Genomic DNA, 17,192 nt, shown 5'->3' with positions numbered 1-17,192 from the left:
CCTAGTGTCTGCCTCTTTGTTACACAAGGTCCCCGACCTGACTGGAGCAAAGTTGGGGTGGGGGGCGTTGGTGGGAGAGGGCAGGGCTCAGCTCTGTGTGGGATGTGCTCTCATTGCTCAGCTCGGCACTGGCGGCTCCCTCCCCAGGGGTTGGGTGGGGCCTGGAAGGGGCTGCACCTGTCTTGCTGCCTTGGGTGTGGGTCAGAGGGGAGCCAAAGTCCATATCCTAAGATAAAAGCGGGCCCAGGAAGTAAGGGAGGGTGCAAGAACTGAATTTGGAGCCCAGGGTAGGTATTGTTTATTGAGCAAGATAAAGTGAATGTATTTGGGAGACAGGCTTTCTGAGCATATTGGCCAGAAGCAGTAGGGAGCTTGTCTGGGTTTGCTTGTCTGGGTAAGCTTACAGTCAGGATGGCAGGAATTAAGGGTACTAAGCCAGTTAGGACACTGGATCCCAGAGGCCCAGCTGTAGGCTTCTCCTCGTGTTGATTGGTTAATTGAAAAAGCGTGGTCTGTGGCCACTCCCCAGGGCTCCTGTACCCACATTTGTAGGGTCCCTAAAAAATTGTTCCTTTCTTTATACTAGGTTACTGTTAAGTCTGGAATTTAGGGTGAAGAGAGAGCTTTCCTGGCCAAATGGAGCAGGAAGAAGGTCAGTGGTCAGAATTGGCCACTTAGCCCTGGGCCCTCTAGCTTGCTAGCATGCATGCACAGGTATATTCTGGGAGGAGAGCCATGTCCTGGATGGTCTCTCAGCTCCCTGGGGCTGGCGGCTGGGCTGGTGTTGGCCCACTGCAGAGAACCCTGGAGGTCCTCCTTGGCAGCCCGCATTTCATCGGTCAGTGAGGGAGGTAGCATTCACCCCAAGAATAAAGGAGGTTATATACCACCAGTGCTTTGGAGCAGATTACAACCACGTATTTTTTTAATCGTGTGGTGTAGAGGTAGCTAAAGCATTGAACATAAGAAATGGCAACAGAGGCTCTTGCAACACCTGATCAGTACACTGTACTTTATGGCTTGGGGGTGAGTGATGAGAACATGGGCCCGAGGTTTGGGACTGGAGCAGGACCTGCCACAACCAGGGGACAAATCTTAGTCCATAACTAGGAATTAGGGACAGGAGGCCTCACAGGCATAAGATTTTATTCATGGGCAGCAGCAACTCGTGCCTACCTTTCCCAGCAGGCATCTTCCTACAGGTCTTCTGAGGGCAGGTGCATGGCAACTAAATCCTGGTCAAGAATGATTGTGAAGGGCTCCCTCAGTGGTGGCAGGCCTGGGAGAGCAAACCAGAGGATGGGAAACTGACCTGTCCAGTGGGGATGAGGGAAGAGGCTGGACAGGTACGTGAGGGCCAGCTGTGAAAGGCCCTGAGAAATACTTGAGCCTGGAGTCAGGAGAGAACTCGCCTCACTTACTCCTCCAGTAGATTTGGTTCCCTCCTCACACTTCTGGCTTTGTCCAGGAGCAGAGGCCCGATGTGTAAGGTCCGAAAAAGCCCCTCCTGTCAGGGTCTTCTGGAATGCTCAAGTCCAGCTGTAGGCAAAGTGGAACGCAAGCCAGGTATCTGGGTGCTTGCTTGCTGCTCAGCAGCTCCTCCATCCATCAAATCCACCCTGGACTTACGTCACGTTTGAAAGAAAAAAGGAAGCTCCCAGCTCCCAGCCATCTCCCTCTCCCTCACCATCTCTCTCTCCATTTCACATATGAGTGCCTGGAGCCAGTCATCCGCACCACCAGATCACTCCCCACCCACTGCAACCAGCTTCTGTCCCACCTTGCCCCCAATTCCTCCCTCCATTCCGACCACAACCGCCAACAAGTGAGTGACCGATAGATGGGCTTGTACCGTGTATCTTCAGCTTTTTGTGGCATTTAGTAGCCCTACTGAAATATATTTTACATACCATAAATATCCACCTGTTTCAAGTGTAACATTTGTACCTACTGAAGGTTATGGCTGTCACCATAAGTCAGTTTTAGCATATTCTCCTCAACAGTAAGATCCCTCGTGCCCATTTAAGAGTTAATCTTAATCCCCACTCCCACCTCCAGCCTCCACTAAATCTACTTGCGCTATACCTTTGTCTTTTTCTGGACATCACACACACAAATGGAATTGTACAATACGTGCCCACTCCCCTCTCCAAGCACTTCTCTTTGGCTTCCACAATGGCACCCTCTCCTGGTTTTACTCCAGTCTCCGCCAGTCTGCTGCATCTTGGTTACCGCACCCCCACCCCACCCCCCCAGGCCTGGCTGCTGTGACTGTCTCCTTGGCCTGGCCAATTTCATTTGCATGTGAGGGTGATGACTCCCAGACCTCTGTCTCCAGCCTAGACCCCTTTCCTGAGCTCCAGACCCATGGTGGAGCTGCGGGCCAGGTCCCCAGGCTATTAGATCTACCAATTTCTGGAACTCGGCTCAGTACCAACTACACGGCCACTGGGCTGTTTCACATCCTACTGAAAGGCACCTCCATCCACTCTGCCCCCTCAACCAGAGTCTAGTGGAGCCACCATCCTTCACTCCTTTCTCTCACTTCCACACCTGGTAAATTACCAACTGAAATCCTCTCCTAAATACACCGAACATAGGTAGTTCCCCCTCAGAAAACTTAAAAAAACAAAACAAAACAAAACAAAACGTGTATTCTGAGAAAAGAGTTTACTTATTACATTTTGGTCTTTACAGAATCCCTCATATAATGGGATGCTCTCTCAACTTGTTTTGAACCAAAAAGCACTTTTTGGAGAAAACACATTACCCTGAAATGACCTCAGTCAAGCTAGTTTTGGACGATTACAAGTAGTCCCCTGACAAAATCAGTAAACAAAGAGGCAAAGAAATTTACCACAGACTTAGTAATTATTTCTCACAATCCCAAGTATTATGTATAAACAAGCCTCTCAAAGGTCACTTTAATAGCAATACGGTATTGATTTTTTTTTAGGTTTGGTAGAGATCATATATATATTTTTTTAAAACAGTTTCAGAAAACTACTGAAATACATATAACAGAATTAAGATTTGTGTCAGTATGGAAGGGGTTGGTTAGTAGGTGGAGTTTGACATGAAACAAGAGTGGCCATCAGTTCATAATTGAAGGTGGCCAATAGGCACAAGGAAGCTCACTATACTGTCCTGTCTACACTTAGATCCATTTGAAATTTTCCATAAAAGTTAAGTAGTTATGCAGTAATATATACCCCTGGGAGAAATGAAACCTGTTTTAATGTTATATATGAAAGATAATGATGCTTAGATTAAAATTTCTAGTAATAGCATAACATACTGACCCGAAAAGTACTCTCTCTGCAACAACATGAATGAGTCTCGAAAACATGCTGAACAGAGACCAAGGGTACATACTCCTTGATTCCAAGTATGTGAAATTCCAGAATGGGCACCACTACTCTAGTGATGGAAAGTAGGTTAGTGACTGCCAGATGGGGGCAGCGGAGATGGACTACAAAGAAGCACCAAGAAACTTCAGGGTGATGGAAATGTTCCATATCTTGATTAGGTGGAGGTTACAGGAGGGCATCCATTCGTCAAATCTCACCCAACTTTACACTTAAAAAAATGGATGTGTTTTTTAGTATGTAAGTTATTCCTCAATAAAACTGATTTTTCAAAAATGCTCTCAACTGAGAAGGCAGTGAAGGTGATATGCTTTCAGAAATTATATTAGATGAGTCAAAGTGGCCCTAATGGTGAACCTTACATAGAAATCACGGACTCATAAAGAGTTTGAACATAAATTTATTACTGGACAGGCAAGAGTGGGAAAAATCAATATTCATACATCAATATACTATTTTAAATAATACATGATTTAAAATACTATATGTGTGTGTGTATATACACACACACACATATATATACATACATATATGTATACATACATACATATATATGTATGTATACATACACACACACACACACACACACACACACACACACACAGGGGCACCTGGGTGGCTCAGTAGGTTAATTGTCCAACTTGATTTCAACTGAGGTCATGATCTCGCAGTATATGAGTTCAAACCCCATGTCAAGCTCCACACTGATAGTGCAGAGCCTGCTTAGGACTCTCTCCCTTCCTGCTCCTCCCCCTCCTCTTTCTTAAACTGTTATATTGGGCATTTGAATCACGCAGCTCTAAGAAGGTTTATATTTTAGCTGCAAAAAACCACAAAATATCTGGAGTGCCCTTATTGCATAAACAAGTTGATCGCCTTATATTTGGAGCTGCCATATCTTCAGGCATATATGTTATCTCTCACTTTGCTCTACCCCCACACCCACCAACAAGTGTCCCTTCTCAGTGCTCCAAGGGCCCTTACCACACTGAATTGTCATCTATTGACAAATGTCTGTTGGCATTTCTTTACCCACAACTAGAGTAAGAACTTGGTCTGATTCATCTCTGCTGTCTTACTGCTATAGAGGAGCATCAGGAGTGTCTGTTAAAGAAAGGAAGAGAAAGCGGAAAAACAGAGGTCAGCCTGGGCCATGGCTGGCAAGGGCTCTCCCCTTCTCTTCAGAGAAGCAATTATGGTTTCCCTGCCACCTCTCTGAAAAATCCTTATCTGGAGCCCGGCTCTCCTGCCTCAACATCTGGGACCTACTTCAGGAGCCCTTCAGCGAAGGGGAAGCAGAATCTGCAGTGAAAGCCAAGTCTTGGGTAGGCCTGGTTTTACCTGGAGTGATAGAAAACAGGAGGCTCTTGGGGCTGGGAGTCCATCCCAGGTACGGAGGGAAGCAGAAGAACGTGACCTAAGAAGTGTGAGATCCAACGACTAAGTTGGAGCCACAGATGGATATTGGGGCCAGAGGTCAAGAGTCTGAAAAGCAGTTGTGGGGTGGAGCTCAGGGTGCATTGAGGTGAGTATGGAGTACCAGCTATATACTGAGGTACAGGTTACAGAGTCAGAGATGGGCTGATCAGACACCTAACATGAGAAACTACCAAGCAAAAATTTTAAAGAAAAAGGATAAAGTTTTATTTGAGGAAACAAGATTGCAAGTCTATAACTCTGCCTACTCTCAATTGTGGAAGGGCTTCACTGAGCTATAGAAGGTATATTATATCTTCTATATTCATGCAAAGTCATTACAAGGAACAAATGAAAACTGCATCAGCATTTGCTATTGATCTGCTGGGAACATTCTACACTATATCAGTCAAGTAAGTGTCCAATTGAGAAACTTCTTTCATAAATTTTTTTTTAATGTTTATTTTAGAGAGAGAGAGAGAGAGAGAGAGAGAGAGCAGGCGAGGGGCAGAGAGAGGGACACACAGAATCTGAAGCAGGCTCCAGGCTCTGAGCTGTCAGCACAGAGACCAATGTGGGGCTGGAACCCATGAATCATGAGATCATGACCTGAGCCGAAATTGGACTTCACCAACTGAGCCACCCAGGCACCCCAAGAAACTTCTTTTAGAATTTAACCCCAAGAAAATTTTTCTCCGTCAGGGAATGTTACCAGAATAAAAAGTTTTTGCTTTGCCTACCAGGAAGCTCAGCCACATTCAATTCTCAGTAACAGTAGTCACGTTAACCCATACTAACCATATTATATTCCTCCTAATGGCACATTCCATTTCTACAGTGCAATATTTTTGTCCTTTGTTTTAAATACTCTAAACTTTTTTTTTTCAACTTTTTTTTATTTATTTTTGGGACAGAGAGAGACAGAGCATGAACGGGGGAGGGGCAGAGAGAGGGGGAGACACAGAATCAGAAACAGGCTCCAGGCTCCGAGCCATCAGCCCAGAGCCTGACGCGGGGCTCGAACTCACGGACCGCGAGATCATGACCTGGCTGAAGTCGGACGCTTAACCGACCGCGCCACCCAGGCGCCCCAACTCTAAACTTTTTTAAAGGACTGGAAAGGAATACATTTGAGGTAGGTATACCGATGTGCCACTCAGATTCTCCTTCAAGGAAGCACTTGTTGCCCCAACTGCTGGAGGATCTCTCAGCTCTCAAAGATCACCTCAGCTGCAGACAGCCATGTGACTGAGGCTGTGCTCTTCCCAGGGCTGACTGAAGTGGGGCTATGAAGGCCCAGCCATTTTCAAGCCAGCACCAGACAAAACAGCTCCCTGGAGGTTGGCTGCGGCTGTCATCAGGCCTGCATCACAGCTGAACTTCTCCCTGTGCCCTGTCCTGTTTCCTTCTCTCCTTTCCACAGTGTTGGTCCCAAGAGCACTCCCTAACAAACATTCTGCACACTAATCTCTGCCCCAGAGTCCGCTTCCCAAAGAACCTAATCTGTGACATCATTTAACCAACTATAGATGGTTCCTGATTTATGACAGTCTGACTTACAATTTTTCATCTTAATGATGGTGCAAAAGCGATATGCATGCAGTAGAAACCGTATTTTGGATTTTGATCTTTTCCTGGCTAGCCATCCGCAGTATGCTCCTCTCTCATGATGCTGGGCAGTGGCTACGACTCCCAGTCAGCTGTGTGATCAAGGTCAACAACCACTCTGCACCTGTACAACCATTCTATTTTTCACTTTCACTACAGTATTCAGTAAATTACACAAACCATTCAACACTTTAGTATAGGACAGGCTTTGTGTTAGATGATTTTGCCCAACTGTGGGCCTGTGTAAGTGTTCTGAGCACATTTAAAGTAGGCTAGACCAAACTATGATGTTCTGGAGGTTAGGCCCAGTAAATGCATTTTTGGCTTACTGTATTTTCAACTTACGATGGTTTCATTGGGCTGTAACCCCATTGTAAGTCAAGGAATATCTATAACTAAAAATAAAAAACACATCAGGTAGGGGTATTAAGGAAAAGGGTGAGAACACACAACAAAATAGTTCATACCTACATGAGAGGCAACATAGCATTGACCCTGCAGCCAGGATGCCTGGGTTTGAATCCCCTCTCTGCCACCTCTCAGTTCTATGTCCATAAACATGTCTCTTAATCTCTCTGTGCCTCAGTTTTTTCATCTGTAAATTAGAGATAAGAGTACTTATCTCATAATGCTATAATAAGTAAGTGAGCCAATGTGGGTAAAGCAGTTATAGAGGACTTACTATATGCCAAGCACTGCTCTAATTGTTTCGATAAAGAAACACCTATCAGATCAGGCCCACAGGGCCAGAGGGGCATCGAGCCGGGACTCTTACCCAGAATCCAGGCACAGGGATGGTGGAGACCTGGGCATGTTGAAGCATGAGTGCTGACAGAAATAGGCCCAAGCAGGGCTAGCCTGGGTGATGTCAGGGCGTGTGCCTTGTGTGGGTTCTGGGCTGCTCCCTCCAAGCCAACACAGCTGCACGCCTTGCCAGTAACACCCACGTACCCATATATATGCTGAGCTGGGGGAAGCCCAAACCAACCACACCCTCTGCATGCCCTGCTTTTCCTGAGTCTCTTTGGGTGGAGGGAGGTACCTGAGGCTTGGGATGCTGGTTCAGAAGTCCCAGGAGGAAATGGGGCCTTGTTTTCTGATTAAGGGCCTGGCAGCTGGCTGAAAATTTGAGCTCCTGTTGACAGAGATTTCTGGAGCCCCTGGGGGCCTGGCCCTGGAGGCAAAAGCAAAAGCAAGGAAGCATGGTCTGTGTTGGGAAGCTCTTGGAAAATGGAGAAACAGATTTTAAAAGTGTATCACAGCCTTCAGGCTGCCCAGGTCAGTACAAGGAGGAGGGGGGCAGGAGTACTTAGGAGGGAGCGTCCTGGACATATGGACAACATCAGATAAGCAGGGAGAGGCCCTATCCAGTCTCTGCCTATCTTCCTGGCTTTATCACCTCCCATGCTCCCCCTCACTTAGTAAACTCAAGCCTTCTTTCTATTCCTACACTCTTTAAGTTCTTTCTGGCCTCAGGGCCTTTATATATGATGTTACGTCCACCTGATAAGTACTTTCCTCCAACCCACCCCTAATAATTCACCTGGCCATCTACTCACATCCTGTAGGCCTATGCTGAGTCCTAGCAACGCCTTCCATGTCTACCAAGAGAGATCTAAAGTACGTGTTCCTTGTGTTTTATCTCCTAACCCTATGTGCTCTTCCTCCCTACCCGCCATCACCACTGTCCCTACATAACACCATTTCTCTGTTTAATGTCTGAATTCCTGGAAGGCTGGTGCTGGATTTCTCTTTTTCTTCCAACACATGGCACCAAGACCCAGCACATGGAAGCTCAGGGGGAACACTACTTTAAGCCCAAGTCAGCCCAAGCCATACTCTAGGAGCACTCACGTTCTGTGAAGTTCCCTGTGCTCAGGACCAACCATGGCCAGAGCCTCCCCTCATCTGTACTGACTGGCCAGCTAGCCTCTGTGCCCACTGACTGCTGACCACCAGGACCCACTAAGGCTCCCTTGTGAAGCAGAAAATGTATTAAGTCAGACAGACCTAGGTTCAAATTCCCATTTGTTTCTTACGTGGCCTTGGGGCAATTTGTAGAACTTACCTGAATCTCAGTTTCCTCATCAGTAAACTGGAGACAATAATCCCTGATTAGTGGGTGATTATGAGGATCAGGTGTAACCACAAGTGTAAGCCTAGGCCGGGTGGGTACCAGGTCAACTTTAGTGCCCTCCCTCCCACTTTAAAGGGTGGGCACTAGGTGGCAGTCCATCTCAGCCACTACACCTCCCTTCAAGTGGCAGAAGCCTGTAAGAGTCTCAACTTCATGCTGGATTCTCAGCTTCTTAGGAGCCACACTTGAGGGAATTAAAACACAAACCCACACAAGTTACCACTGCACCAAGACAAAGTCAGAGGCAGCCCCAGGCACTAGTCACCACTCAGCTGGGTAGGTTGTCTGAGCACACATATACTCACAAATTCCAGAAGCCTGGATCTTTCTCTGGCACCAGCTGGGTGCTCTGCTGGGCCTCTCGCCTCTGAAGTTGTCCTGCTCTGCCTGACTCAACATCTGTCAGATGGGCTCCACTGTGACCACAGGTGTCTTCAGTTTTTCTGTGACAGGGGTGTCCACATTGCAGGGGCAAGTCTAGGGAAATGGTTTCCGGAAGATGGAGTGTGAATTATTCAAATAACCACTTAAAGGCCTTGTGGCTGGAGAATGGAGAGTGAAGAGGAGGTGGGGAGAGATGAAGTGGGAGGGAAAGAAAGGGGCCAGACCACACAGGACCAGCTGGGACAGGAGTGAGTGTGAATTTTACATGCAATGGGAAGTCATGGAGGGTTTAAAGCCAAAGGTAGGGGATCACAATTTAAATTTCTTTTTAAAGACTGAAGCATGAAGAATAGACGCAGGCCAGACCAAGGAGGGTAAATAGTCTGGATGAGAAAAGACAGATGTTGGGTTTGTGGGAGGAGTGGAGATATTCCTTGGTAAACAGGCCTTACAAGATTGCTGGGTGGTGGAGGCCGGCTGAGGGCTCAAGGATACCTCCAAGGGTCTTGGCCCAAGCATCTTAGAAGAATTGGGGCCATGTTCTGAGAAAGTAACGACAGCGGGAAGAGCAGTTTGAAGAGGGACGTGGAGCCGGCAGTGGGATGCTTGGGAGATACAGATTTGGCGCTATGGGTGCCTGGGTCTGGGGGTTAAGCCATGGGAAAGGTCAGGTCGTCTTAGGAACTGGTTCAGGACCCAGCCCAGAGGAAGAAAAATTTCTGGGGCTGAAAGGCAGCGACCTGAAAGGAAGGAGGAAAACGCGGGGAGTTAGTCTGGGATAACCAAAGCTCCCGGAGAGCGTTTGCAAGGGAGCGTGGAGGCAGAGAGCGAGGTGGGGCGGGCAGTGGCTGATGAGTGGAGGGCGCAGAGATTTAGGCCACTGGGGGCCACGGGTCTAAAGGCCCTACAGGGGACGCCCAGGACTGGGGGGCTTCTCCAAAAGACCGGACTGTCAAAAGCCACACTGGCCGCAGGGGCGGGGCGGACGAGTCTCGGCAGTCGCAGGAGCGGCCTGCGGGCCAGCCCTGCGCGGCCGAAGGGGAGGGGCGGGACAAGCCTGCTGTCCGTCAGAAACCATCGGCCAATCCGCAGGAGGCTCCGCCCCCGCCCCTCCCCGGAGAGGGCGCGCAGAGGACCCGCCTCCGCTGCCGCCGCCGCCGCCGCCGCCGCCGCCGCCGCCGCCGCTACCGCCGCGGGTGTGAGGCGGCCCGGCCCGGCCTGGCTGGCTCCCTCCGCCGGGCAGCCCGCCCAGGTAACCGGGTTTGGCCGGCGGTCCTGGGGGCGCTCTGCACCCTCACCTCTTCTTCCGGCCGCTGTGCGGGTAGTGCTTAGGGAGCAGGGTTGAGGACACGGCTGCAGCTGGGCCTGTGCGGGACAGTGGGCTGGGCAGCCGCCTATGCGTGTGCGACTGACTGACGGGCCGGCGCGGGGCTGCCGCGCGTGACGGGGCCGACGGGGGCAGTGTGAGGAAGCTTTGCGGGACGGAAGGACGAGCTGGTTGAGCGCGAGCAGCGCGCGCGCTCCCGCCGCCATTGCGCCCCGCGCCCCCGCCCGGGGCCTGTCTGGGGGTCGCGGGGCGCAGGCGCGGCAGGCGGGCGGAGGGTCCTTTCCACGGGCGCGCGGGCGCCTTTGTTCCCGGCGCGCGGGCCAGGGCGGAGCCTGCAGGGCCGCCCCGCCCCCCGCTCAGGCTCCGCCCCGTCTCCGCCCGCAGGAGCAGCCGCCGGGGCCCGCTCGCCGGCCGCCTCAGCCACAGCCGCCTGCTCCCGCCGGCAGGGCCTGCGCCGCCGCCGCCTCCTCCGCCGCCGCCCCCTTCCCCCTTCCCACCACCCCCAGTGCCGGAGCCATGGCGGGCGCCGCGTCCCCCTGCGCCAATGGCTGCGGGCCCGGCGCGCCCTCGGACGCCGAGGTGCTGCACCTCTGCCGCAGCCTCGAGGTGGGCACCGTCATGACTTTGTTCTACTCCAAGAAGTCGCAGCGGCCGGAGCGGAAGACCTTCCAGGTCAAGCTGGAGACGCGGCAGATCACGTGGAGCCGTGGCGCCGACAAGATCGAGGGGGCCAGTAAGTGCGCCCCCCCCTTCCCGGGGCCCGCTGCGCGCGGGGGCCGCGGGGGTCCGCGCCCGGCTCTTGCGCGCGCCGCGGCCCGCTGCTGGAGTGACTTGGATAAACTTTCGGGCCCTCCCCCACACCCTCCGGTCCCCGCCCCCGCCTCGGCCCGGGTGGTCACTGGGGGCGGGGGGCATCCGGGTCCTCAGTCACCTGACAGGACACCCCCTCCCCCAGCCCGGGGTTGGGGGCGGGGTGGGGGGGGGGGGAAGTGTTCCAAGCGCTTGGCCCAGAGGCCTAAAAATCCTAGAGGGTCTAAGATCGGCGGGGCAGGGGTCTGGTTCTTCCAAGCTCGGGAGTGGTGTTGGCCAAGGCGAGGGAAGCCAAGGCAGCGTCAGCCCACCCAGCCCCAGAACCTGGGGCCAGACCAGACGGTCACCGCCCACCACCTTTTATTCCCAAAAGACAGTCTTGGTGAAACTTTCTGGGCCCCAGGCTGGGCTCCATTTGCAAAGGAACCTTTGGGTTCCCTAAGTAGAAGTTAGGCAGATGTTAGGGTAGGGTTGGTTTTGGATCAGAGCCAGCTCTACTCATCTCTCTTGGGGAGGGTGGAAGGTGGTCCTGTTTGGTTTGGAAAAGCCTGAGAGAAGGCAGTGGCTTTTTTCCCCTGTTGCTGCTTTTGTCCTGAAGCTGAATTTTAGAGGTCTGTGTGGGTGGGCAGTCACCCAAAGCCAGGGCAAGGACTCTTGGTAAAGGGGCCAGGCTCCTCTTGCCCTTGGAAGCACATTCTCAAGAGGTTGGCCCAGAAAGGCCAGCCTCAGTGCCTTGGAGTCAGGTACTTTTTTCAAGAGCGTGCAGCCAGTTTGGGGTCTAGCCCTTTGTGTACTGCGTCCTGTATTCCATGGCTGCAGAGAGCCGGGAGCGGCTACTTTTGGTTTCCTGCCTCTTTGCCTTCTCAGGACTGAGCTTGGCTGCTTTGGGGCAGGTCTCAGTTGGGAGGAGGGAGTTAGGGGATTTTGAAAAACCCCACAGGTCTTTCAGTGTTATTCCACTTAGCGCCATGCCTGTGCTGTGGCCGGATGGGCGCCCAGCTCTACCCTCCATTCCCCCGCCTCCAAGTGTGAGAGATAGTGCTGCTACCCTAGGTTGTAGGTTGCTTCCTGCAAGGACCCTCCCCCCCAGAGACTGGTGTTAGAACCAGGTCCATGTGGAGGAGGGGGGTCAGGAAGTGACACCCCCACAGGAACGTCCTACAGACCTCCTTGGGTATGGTGTACACGTGTGTAGATGGGTGAGAAGATTGGGAGGAAGGAAAGTCTTGTGGTGAGGCAGCCATCCTCAGCTACAAGCTCCAGATCTGATGCAGCTGCTGAACTTAGAAATGGCAGCTGCCTTCCTCTGTGCCTCCATCAGCCCTGTCAGCCATCAAGAGAAAATTTTAGTGATTTGAGAGACTGGATTCCAAAGTAGAGGAAGGACAGATACTACAGGGAGCTGAGATAGACTCCAGGCACAGCCCCTTCCTTGCTTTTATGGTGCTCCCTCTGCTCTGCTGAATTGGTGGCACTGGCTGGAGGTTCCTCGATAGAGATTTCCTGGGTAACTAACACTTCAAACCATGTGTGTGACCAGCAGGGGTAAGTGCAGCACACTGGTTGAAGGCAAGGCTGGATTTGAAGCCTGTATATTCGTTGTGTTTTCCTTAGCCAATTGTTTATCTACTCCCAGCTTAGTTTTCTTATCTGTAAAAGGGGAGTGGTAATATATCCACCTTATATGGTTGCTCTGGGGATTAAATAGGAAAATTGATGTAAAACATCTCACAGTGCTTGACACACTGTAAACGTTTAATAAGTGTGAGCTGGTTTTAATAATAACGATAGCATTAGTAGACTGTGACTGTCCTCCTCAACCCTGGACTGGAAATGTTGAGGGAGGTGGAGCGTGGCTTTAGGAGAGGGTGAGAGTATAGGAAGGGAGGAGGATGGGGACCAAGTTCACATTTCACTTAGATCACTACCCGGAAAAAGGGAGGAAATGGTTTTGTTTTGCTTCAACTCTTCTCCTCACCCACCCACCTGTCGTATAGAACAGTACATGACAGAGTAAAACTTACGGAGTAAATCTATGGAGATTTGCACATCTGACTCCTGGGTGTGACTTTCTTATTTGTAAGATGGGGCCTGAACAGAAGGGAGGGGTGTGAAGAGGGAAGAATCCAGTCCATGGTGTCTCCGGTCTTTGGAGGCTGGTGGCAGGAATGCAGAGGACCCACGGCCCTAGCCCCCAAGGGTAGATAAGCTAGAGAAATACAGATTCAGTGATCTTATCAGCTTGGAGCATAGGCAAAGACTATAGAAGGAGTCTAGGCCCTTTGATTTTGGAGGCCCAGGTTGAAGAAGTCTGAGTAAAAATGCTAGTAGATGCTTGTGTAGAGTTCACACTTTGTAAAGGGAGCCTCTTGCTGAAGCTGCCCCACTTCTGCCCATTCATGGGGGTACCTTGTTGGTGAGTTCTGATCCCTGCAGCCCCCTCTGCAGGCTTTGAGGAAGTTTGGGCTGCCAGCTGTGATCCCTGCCACCTGGCCTTTTCCTGCTGACTCTGCTAGGGTTCCGTATAGTGCTTGTAGCCTGGCCAAGGAGAGAGGCACTTCTCATACCCTCAGGGTGTCTGTGGACCTGAAGGAGGGATGCTGTGGTTCAGTGAAAATGCACACCGCTCATGCATCAGGCCTCATTCTGACCCAACTCCATGCTCTCTCACTTTGCCACTCGTGAAATGGGACCTGGCACTTGCTGGTTTCTAAGGTGATAGTTTGGCTAAAAAGAGGGGTGGGGAAGTGCTTTGGTGTCTGTTGTCATGGTGATGTGACAGGAACCAGGTTGATGTTTGGTTTTTTATGTTGCAGATACTGACATAAATGAATACAAAGCAATTATAGACTTCCTGCTGAGTGCTACAGAGACTTTTCATCATATTTTCTTGGCTAATCTTCACAAGGGTCCTGGGTATGTGTGTGTGTCTGGAGTCCTATCCCATTTTACAGATGAGGAAATGGAAATATAGGGAGTGAATTGTGCCATGGAGTGATAGTCCTAGTTTGTGACAGCCTCACTTAGACCCAGCTCTCCAGTCATTGGCTGGCCGGCCATCCCAAGAGGACTCAGCCCTAGGGTTGTGTTGACAGTGGGCCTCAGGCTCCATGTCCCAGTGGTCTCTGTTGCTCCTCTAAGGACAGATTTTTGTGCCTAGACCTGCATTACAGACAGCCTCAGCCTCTCTAGGTTCTGGCTTCACATTTTTCCTTCTGGTGCCTTTCTGGGGTGAGCTGGTTCAGTCAAGGGTCATTGTGGGCACAATGGCCTGTGTGAAGATTCCATGGAGGGTTCTGAATGACAGCCATGCTCTTCTGTGGAACTTTTGGAGCCTCAGGCTTTTGTCTTTGATTCTTGCCTACCCTTCTAGATGCTAGGCCCCTTAGATGGTAAATGAAAACAGGTCCTTGCTCTCAGGGAAACTAAAACAGACAATGATAATTCCTAGTGGTACCTTTGATGGGAGTTGGCCGGGGTAGGGAGGGAGGGGTCAGTATGGTGGCAGAAGAGAGTAAACCGCCCAGACTAGGCAGTGAGGCTCAGAGAGGAGGTGATATTGGGACCAGTTATCCTGGACTTGACCTCTGTGGATGTCAGGCTGGCAGGGAGACAGACCACAAGGCCTGCTCTGATGGCTGGGCCCAAGGCACCTGAGGTGGGCAGGCTGGGTGTCATGGGGGTTTTCTTTGTGCTGGCTGATTGCTCCCAGTGAGAGATGGGCAAGAACACATGTCCGGATCTCCAGAGCTAGCCATCCCTGCCTGTGTGTTTCCTGTCTGACTGTAGTTTTTCCAGGGGAAGTCAGACCTCTTAGTGTTTCCTTAGCACCCCACGCTTGCCCTGACGTGTGGGTTTCCAGACCAGCTCTGCCAGGCCCTCTTTTTAGCTGGGGCTCTCTTTCCTGTGAACGTAGGAAAGGGCCTGCTTCACAGATGACTGGAGAAGCTGAGCATACCCAGCACTGGGCCCCCCCACCCCGCAAGACCTTCAGCTGAGGAGAGCCCTAGGAGACGTGGTGGTGCGATAAGAAGAGGGGGAATGTTCTTGTGCACCTTGTAGAGTGTTTTATACATGGCGCCCATGCTTCCCTGGGGGGACATCTTTGAGAAAAGGATAGTAATAGGTGACAAGATTCTAGGCAGAGACAAGAGTAAGGAATGGCCGTGAGCAGCCAATGGTAATTGAGCCACAGTAACTAGAGGTTTGTGGCTAGAATCAGTCAGATCTGACTTTAAGACTCTGTGTGTGTGTGTGTGTGTGTGTGTGTGTGTGTGTGTGTACGTACGTACGTGTACATGACGTACATATACGTACATACATACATACGTACATACACAGATGATAGGCTTGAGTCACTGGTTAGAGATCTTGGCCACTAACCTTGTTTTGTGTAGCCTCTTAGAATGAGGAGCATTTATTCAATAAATGTTTGAACACCTCCTCTTTGCCCAGTGCTAGGCACTAAAGGTGAATAACACATGGACTGTGCCATTGAGGAACTCCCACACTCTTGGAAGAGACAGAACTGGGAACATGTAATTATAACCGTGTATCCTGTGTACCATAATAAAGGTCTATACCAAGAGCTCTGTAGCGAGCTCGGCTTAGTGAGCTGGGGTTGAGAGGAGAGAGCCAGGGAACGCTTCCCAGAGGAGGTGACCGGTGAGCTGGGCCTTGACTGATTGAAGAACTTGCCTGTGCCCACGCTGAGGCACTGGGGATCCTTATGTGGGGGTTGGGTATGCATTTAGTGTGGTAGAGGTAAGGCTGGGGGTGGTGGGGAGCAGTTCCGGGACAGCCACAGGGTGCCATGCTCATAGGTTACGCTCCGTCTTATAGGCCGTGCCTGTCAGTAGAGGCTGAAGCAGGGCTGTCTTGCATTTTATCTGGGAGAAGTTGAGGGAAACCAGTGGAGCTGCTGCACTTTTCAGGAGAGAGCTGATGAGTGGGGGCAAGACTTCCTTGCTGAGGCAAGGCAGGGATACAGCAGTGGTGGACGGGAGGGGGTCTGGAGGGATGAGCTAGTGGAGCATAGTAGTTTATAATTTAGCATTTGGGTTCTGAACTCACACTACTTAGGTTGTGTAACTAACTTGCTCTGTGATTTTGAGCTTGTGACTTTCTCTCTGGGGTCCTTGTCTACAAAAGATGGTTATAGGAATAAGCTGCACTTGTCTCGTAAGGATATTGTGAACATTTGAGGAGAGTCTTCATAAAGTGTTTCACATGGAGTGTGGCACAGTGGGTGTTCTGACAAGGAGGAAGATGAGGATTAAGTTCCCCAGGAGGACCCAGTAGTGGAAGACAGCTAATGTACCTATTGTATTGAGGGTGTGGTGCCTGGCCACCAACCCCTTTGGTTTGGAGACCAGGGGGCCTACCCATTTTCTCTCTCCAAGCTCTCAGCAGCCCTGATGTTGTTAGGGCTCTTTCCTGCTGCCAACTTTTGCAAGGTGACAGGGTAGTTGGCTGAAAGCAGCTGCCTTGGTATCATATTGGCCTATTTCTGTGTGCCTAGTCCAGAGAAATACTATCTGAGCACATTGATTGGAGACCCGTGTTTTCTGGAAGTGCTTTAATGCTACCACCTGAGTATAATAGGGCTGTCTCTGCCTCTGCTGTCACTGTTCTTGTCAGTCTTTGTTAAGTCATGGCCTCTCTTCCCATTTTGTGCTTTTTCCTCTTATATGGCTTCAAAGAGGTCAGAGATGAATAAGTCAGAGGGAGGAAGTGAGGCCTAATGTCACAAAGGTCTGATATTAGGGGATAGGAGACTTTTTGCCCCCTCTCTATTTCCTTAGAACTGGAGAAGTCAGTGGCAACTTTGAGGAGAGTCCTGGGAGAAATGGGGGTGACAAAGGAAGAAGGGAATGTGCTGGTGCTCCGTGTAGAGTGCTCTGTTCGGAGAAGCATGGTGCCTGTGCTTCCCTAGAGGGAACTCTTTGAGAACAATAAGGGAACAGATGACAAGACTCTAGGCAGAGCCAAGGGTGTTGAGTGGCCTTGAGCAGCCATTGGTAATTGGGCTCCATATGACTGAAGATTTGTGGCTCAAGTCAGATTTGGGTTCGAGTCTCAACTCTTCCTGTGACCTTGGGTAAGTTACTTTAACCTATCTGAAACTGATTTTCAGCTGTAA

At 50.7% G+C, this 17,192-nt stretch overlaps 1 protein-coding gene across 10 annotated transcripts in view; it reads left to right on the top strand.

Moving 5' to 3' along the window:
• Positions 1-10,690: 10,690 nt before the first annotated feature.
• The window catches only part of PLCG1 (phospholipase C gamma 1), a 40,854-nt gene continuing 34,352 nt past the window's right edge, over positions 10,691-17,192 (top strand). For 8 of the 10 annotated variants that reach the window (XM_047067808.1, XM_047067813.1, XM_047067812.1 and 5 more), the window contains exon 1: positions 10,695-10,973. In XM_047067808.1, the coding sequence (XP_046923764.1) occupies positions 10,757-10,973 (217 nt within the window). In that variant the 5' untranslated portion in view covers positions 10,695-10,756. Of the gene's footprint in view, positions 10,974-12,561; positions 12,596-17,192 lie in introns of those variants that run through there. The other 2 variants (XM_047067815.1, XM_047067814.1) reach the window with 2 other exon arrangements.

The sequence above is a fragment of the Lynx rufus genome, unplaced genomic scaffold, assembly GCF_022079265.1.
Source record: "Lynx rufus isolate CCGP_SWC_20201006 ecotype Redwood Valley unplaced genomic scaffold, mLynRuf1.p SCAF_8, whole genome shotgun sequence".
Lineage (NCBI taxonomy): Eukaryota > Metazoa > Chordata > Mammalia > Carnivora > Felidae > Lynx > Lynx rufus.
Note: the sequence above shows the minus strand (reverse complement) of the source record. Positions and strands in the feature narration are given on the sequence as shown.